This window comes from Lampetra planeri, unplaced genomic scaffold (genome assembly GCF_965212315.1).
Source record: "Lampetra planeri unplaced genomic scaffold, kcLamPlan1.2.h2 scaffold_1703, whole genome shotgun sequence".
Taxonomy (NCBI): domain Eukaryota; kingdom Metazoa; phylum Chordata; class Hyperoartia; order Petromyzontiformes; family Petromyzontidae; genus Lampetra; species Lampetra planeri.
The window spans coordinates 2,340-8,041 of record NW_027614438.1 but is presented as its reverse complement, the minus strand read 5'-3'; the positions used below and the strand labels follow the sequence as shown (position 1 = coordinate 8,041).

Below are 5,702 nucleotides of genomic sequence, written 5' to 3'. Positions count from 1 at the left end.
CCATTGGTGGAGGGGCAACATGTGTTGGATGGGCGGTGTGGGGGACCGGGAACAAAACACGAGCGCTATGATGAGTAGCGGCTGCTTCACAGTCATGGAAAAAGACCAACAGTGCTAAATCTGCTGGTCAAATTTAAGACCTCTGGGCGCAGAGGTCTGAAGTGGGCCAGACAGGCTGGAGTCAGCAGCGTTCGTCATGACTGACTGTCACACAAATCAGGCCACGCCTCCTGCGGCTGGACACGCTGACTGCAGACAAAGACAGGACAGTGACTCTGGCAGATGAAGCTACATGGCCAGCTGCAGCCCTCCATCCACTACCAGCACCTGTCCTGTGATGTACGAGGACTCTAAAAGAAAGAGGACGGCCTTGGCAACGTCCTCGGGCTCGCCAAATCTCCTCAGCGGGATGGCGCGCACCACCTCCGCTTCCTTCAGCCCGGCAGTCATGTCAGTGCGAATGAAACCTGGAGGGGGAGGGAAGCAGGGACATTGACTGAAACTGAGGAAGACAGACAGATGCTGAGATGGTGAAAGGTGAAAACGCGTACCTGGAGCGAGCAGGTTGACCTTGATATTGCGTGAGGCGACTTCTTTAGCTAAGGAGCGTGTGAAGCCCTCTAACGCAGCTTTACTGGCACTGTAGACACACTGACCGACGTTTCCTTTCAGACCCACAACAGAGCCTGCAAACAGGACAGACTTTGCTCAAATTAAAAAAACTTTAAAAATGTAGTGCTGTACATCGCCATCTTGTGGCCAAATATGGCAGCTACTGCAGCGGTTAATACCGATATTAACAATGGCAGCTCCATGGGTGTGCATCATGCTGCGCAGTGCTGCTCTGCAGGTCAGCACGGTGCCCAGTAGGTTGGTGTGTAGCAGAGCCACCATGTCCTCTGCCTTGGTCCTCAGTAACAAGGAATCCCTGCGCAAACAGAGACACGCTGTATTCCAGGTCTCCTGTACAAGTTGGACTAAGTGGTTCTTTGAGAGAAGCCAGCGCCTCCTCACCTGTTGATGCCAGCTGCATTCACAAGATACGAGATGTTTCCATAGGTTGTCTGGATTGTTTCAAACGTTTTATGCACCTCGTGCTCTTTGGAGATGTCACAGCTGAAAGCTCCGTGGTCAGCTGCACAGACAGAGGGTCGGTGAGTACAACGAAGAAAATACTACAAGGAAAAGTCAATGGCCAGGTTCTGTCACCTTTGTCGTTCTTGTTTTTTCAAAGAAAACAAAAATAAAAAACAGGTTAAACAGGTTATTTAATATGGAAACAAACAAGTTTTGTTTGAAATACATTCATTTGATTTGCTCTTCGGAATCTAGCAGGAGATGGCAATGATCTGAAAGGGAGAATTCAAATTTTAAGAAAATGATTTGCACTGGGATCAAATTGGGGAAAGTAATACACAGTCTTCCCCTGTATTACTGAATTAACTAAAAAAATCCTAGTCTACTAGTTCAGTCTAAACAGGTGACGATGATGAGTTCCTGTGAGACACATGCATGCACACGTGCTGTGTCTGTATTTCTCTGCCCACAGACTAGTCTGGTACCTCCGGGTAGAGAAGCAACAGTGCAGCGGGCAGCATCTGTGCTCCTGGAGACAACAGCCACCCTGCAGCCGTTCTCTGCCAGCAGACGGGACACAGCCCTGCCGATGCCCCCGGAGCCCCCACACACCACAGCCAGCCTGGACATGGCCCTGGGGAAGGGTGAGGGGGGGGCACATTACTGAACATCTACAACAGGGGTGTCAAACATAAGACCCCTCTGGAGGGTCCAATCGCCCCCACCAGGATGAAGTTGCAAAAAGCTACGTAGAAGGCATTACCTGTCATTTATCACTAAAAGTAACTGTGTTCCTGTTCCACTTTTACGAACACTGAAAACTAAATTAAAATATGTATCTTCCTTCATAGCTCATATTTTAGTTTGTATAGTGAACCAGTTCAGGTTCAAGTTGTTTGTTTACTTTTTTAGAAATGTTGGAGGTGGATCTACTGTGAGTTGTAATACACATCACAAACTGAGGCAGAATATTGCTGAAACTGAGGAATTTTCAGGTTTCATTAAATGTAAATATTTTCACTCAGGTACTGTAAACTTCAAGTACTTGGATAAATAAGTAGTCCAAGTACGTATTTGTACTACAACTGGCCTGTTTTTTTTGTTGGTTTTATTAATAGGTTGTCATGCTATTATTTAACTGGAACTGGGTTGAATTAAACCGAGTTTGACACCACTGATCTACAACATCCGCAAGGGGGATTATTGTAACATGGTCTACAAAGACGTCATGACGCAAAAAATAAATGACGAACTAAAAATACGTGATGTGTGTGTGTGTGATCACACACACACACACACAGACCCCTCGAGTTATGATGAGGACCAGTCCTAACTACTACCACTACTACTTCTACGTGACTCCACTAGGGGGAGACATGTCAACTCGTGCTAACCTCTTGTACTGTGAGAGAAGAAATGCTAACTGGACTTGTCCTAGCTAGAGGACAAACGGGCTAACTTTGCTTATATTTCTGACTAATTGTAGTGATGTATTGTAAGATAAGATACGGTATTTTGAGTCTTATCTCCGACCTGACATGTACACGCCGCATTCAGCCTCAGATTAAGATAAGTATTTCTGTATTTCTGGTTCAATTAGTCTACAAATATGAACAGATAGGTAAGACAGCAGCTGTATATCACAGACGGTTGTCTCCTACCGTGATGCTCACTGCTCCGTTCCGGTGGTTACTCTGTGAGTACGTTTAAGGACCGAGAAAAGTCTCATAGTACAGACTGCTGATGCCCACGGTGGCCGCCATGTTTGTTTTCAGTGTTGTTGCGTTATCAGCGCTGAGCCGATAGATGGCGCTGTGGCCTCAGAGGTGACACATTGTCGCGGATGTTGAGCGCGATTGAGAGCAGCCACGTTCATGTTAGTCTGACATGGCCTGAAACTGGACATGATTTGACATAATACGAAGAACACATGTGTTTCTTCACACATGAATGGCGGACATGAACCTGAAAACAGACCGAGACAAAACCAGGGTCCTGAAACTGACGCAGCTGAATGGAATCCCGCAATTCGTCACTTTATTTACACCTTTCCTTTGTCAAGACATGGCGTCAGAAAAGGGTCTACAGCCTTGTCAAACATACTGCAACATACAATTAACTGCGACTGCGGTGAAAGTACAGAAATGTATTTAAAAATACAGCGAAGCAGAAGGGCTCATGACTTTTGCATTTTACATTTTTCCTTGTCATAAATGGACTGACTAATTCCATCTTATGTTTATGTGTGTATGTATGTGTAAAGCACTTCATTTCTTTGCATCAAATGTGCTGTGTGGAGTGAAGGAGTTGAAACTCGCGATGAACTGCATTAGACAGATAAGTACGTTTTACACTGTGATTCCAGTGACTGACTCCTTTACGTCCTTGATGAGTGCGTCCCCTGAAGACGGTTTGTACGGTCGAGGAGCAGTCACACGGCTGCCTCGGCCTGCAGCTGGACCGTTCCTCACGTGGAGACCTTTCACGAGATGGATTTGTTAAATTATTTCACACCTTGTACCATAAAGGCCCGGGTGACCCTGAATCACATCGTGCTGCAGCAGAAAACACAAAGACCGACCAACAGTGTAATTAGTGTTATAACTCTTGTCCGTGTGAAACAGGGCCTTCATTTGTCTTACAATGGAACGTTCCAACAGAGACAAATTTGATTCTCTTGCTGCAGTAACGTGTACACACCCATCGGTGTGAGAGTATGTGCACAACGAAATATTCAACTTTAGTAGATTCTCATCACTTAGCAGTTTGCTTTGTTGTGACTGTCAGACCCTGATGCAGCACAACTAAACTATGCAGGGTGGAAAATGGACCAAATGAAGAATACAAAGTGCCAATGAGTGGAATGTGGTTCTCGTTAGGTAGTGAGAACTTTAAATGTGACACACCCTCAGCATACACATCTAGAGCCTCTTGCCCTTGGGACTCAATTTCTCAACTCTAAACATCTCTTGCAGGTTGACTACTTCACCTCCCCCTGTACACACTCCCCAATACACACGTCTAATCACTCATCTCATTCAGATCCTGACTCCCATTAGCCCACTTACTGCTCAGTCCTGTCAGACACGGTCCTGCATCAAAGCCAGCATTTGGAAGACACTTACAGCCAGTGACTCGCTGAAGTCAGAGTAATTGAAGTATATGTACATGTACTCATTTTTATGACTCCTGCTCAGTATGGTCTTGTCCTCAGAAATGATTTCCATGGTAACCTGTCCTCTGCAGGGATCTATGTGGCTCACAATGGCCTCTCTGGGTGCCTGTCAGCTCCTGTCAGTGTTTTCCAGTTGAACACACTGGGAGGGCTCACCTCTCTTTGCAACGCTCTGCTGCGCGATCAGAGGAGCTGCTCTATTACAAGACCCATTTTATTCCAGGAGACCCTAATGACTGCCTTAACCCAAATACATTTCATTAGGAATAATTGTCTCTTTTCTGTGTTAATTCATCACACATTTTTTCTGTCATCATGTGCACCTTTGATTTACACAAACTGTGTCAGCCTTGTGCTGGGGAGAAGAGGCAACTGTCAACAGTTGTCAGTCTTTTTTTTAATCCTCTGGCTTGACAGCTCAGAGTTAGAATGTGACAGGTCACAGGAGGAAACGGAAGGAAAAGAAGCCTCCTCACATTACGGTCCCGATACACAACGTCTCAGTCTGGATCATGGAAACCATTAGCTTTTATTGTTATAGAGATTTTTTTTTTTAAAAAATGTGCTATTCCCTCAAATACTTACGAATGTTTTTTTTTTTTCCACATAGACTTGTGCCACATACGTCAATTTCAGTTTCACCATTTTCCGACATACAGACAAAAAGCCAAAAAGAGTGAGTCACCTTGACATGAGGGAAGTTGAATCACAGAAGCTTAAGTTGCCCTGTATTCCAAAAACCTGCTGATGCAGACTAGTAACGAATGAAACATGTTCCGAGTGTGTGCAGGCTATGCATGAGATCGGACGCCTGTCAAGATGAATGTGTGGGAGAAAGTCTGCTGTGTGTGTATAAGAGGCTTTGACAGGTGAAACGTAAAGACAAACAGTCAACAGCTTGACAACTGAGCCTGAGGTTGGTGATTTCCAAGACAACAATGCAATATCAATGGCTGGTTAGTTCTACATCAGTTCCAATTCAGAGACAAAAACAGGCCCTAACAGTGATTCGTACCAACATTTCTAATACATTTCACACATACTACAGCATATTCCAGCAGTCAGTTACACAGTGGTCCCCCTTAATTCACAACAAAACACTTAAGAAAACAACTTGAAATGCCGGGTTCAATCAGTCAGTACATTAATCCTCTAAACCACACATCAGATATCCAAATTGGCACGATTCAGTGTTTGCCCAAAGATAGAAATATCAAAATATCCCCGTGAGACCTCTTTGGAACCTAGTGAAGGTCCGATATCATTAACCACTATTATGAGGTGGGACTGTACAGGATATTAGCTTCAATTTAGAGAATTCATTTATTGATCCAATGTCTTTTCAGAGAATAGAGGAATTAACAATTTACTATTTCACAAAACAACTAGGTCTCATTGTAAAACTGCTCAGTCAGTTCATGTTCACAAACAGCAAAGCTACTAACAAATC

At 44.5% G+C, this 5,702-nt stretch overlaps 1 protein-coding gene across 1 annotated transcript; it reads right to left on the bottom strand.

Moving 5' to 3' along the window:
- Positions 1-288: 288 nt before the first annotated feature.
- CBR4 (carbonyl reductase 4) lies at positions 289-1,707 on the bottom strand. Its single transcript, XM_078622684.1, has 5 exons — positions 1,563-1,707; positions 1,015-1,135; positions 792-928; positions 552-686; positions 289-467 (listed from the first exon to the last, which is right to left on the bottom strand). Exons 1-5 carry the CDS (start codon positions 1,705-1,707, stop codon positions 289-291), a joined length of 717 nt encoding a protein of 238 aa, XP_078478810.1.
- Between the last annotated feature and the right edge of the window lie 3,995 nt (positions 1,708-5,702).

What these genes read in the sequence shown, in the direction of transcription:
- CBR4 (XM_078622684.1), bottom strand. Translation starts at nt 1,707, where the DNA reads ATGTCCAGGCTGGCTGTGGTGTGTGGGGGCTCCGGGGGCATCGGCAGG. An exon ending in AGCTGCCATTGTTAATATCG is followed by an intron (nt 687 to 791) that starts GTATTAACCGCT and finishes TCCTGTTTGCAG; the next exon opens with GCTCTGTTGTGGGTCTGAAA. An exon ending in GGTCAACCTGCTCGCTCCAG is followed by an intron (nt 468 to 551) that starts GTACGCGTTTTC and finishes CTCCCCCTCCAG; the next exon opens with GTTTCATTCGCACTGACATG.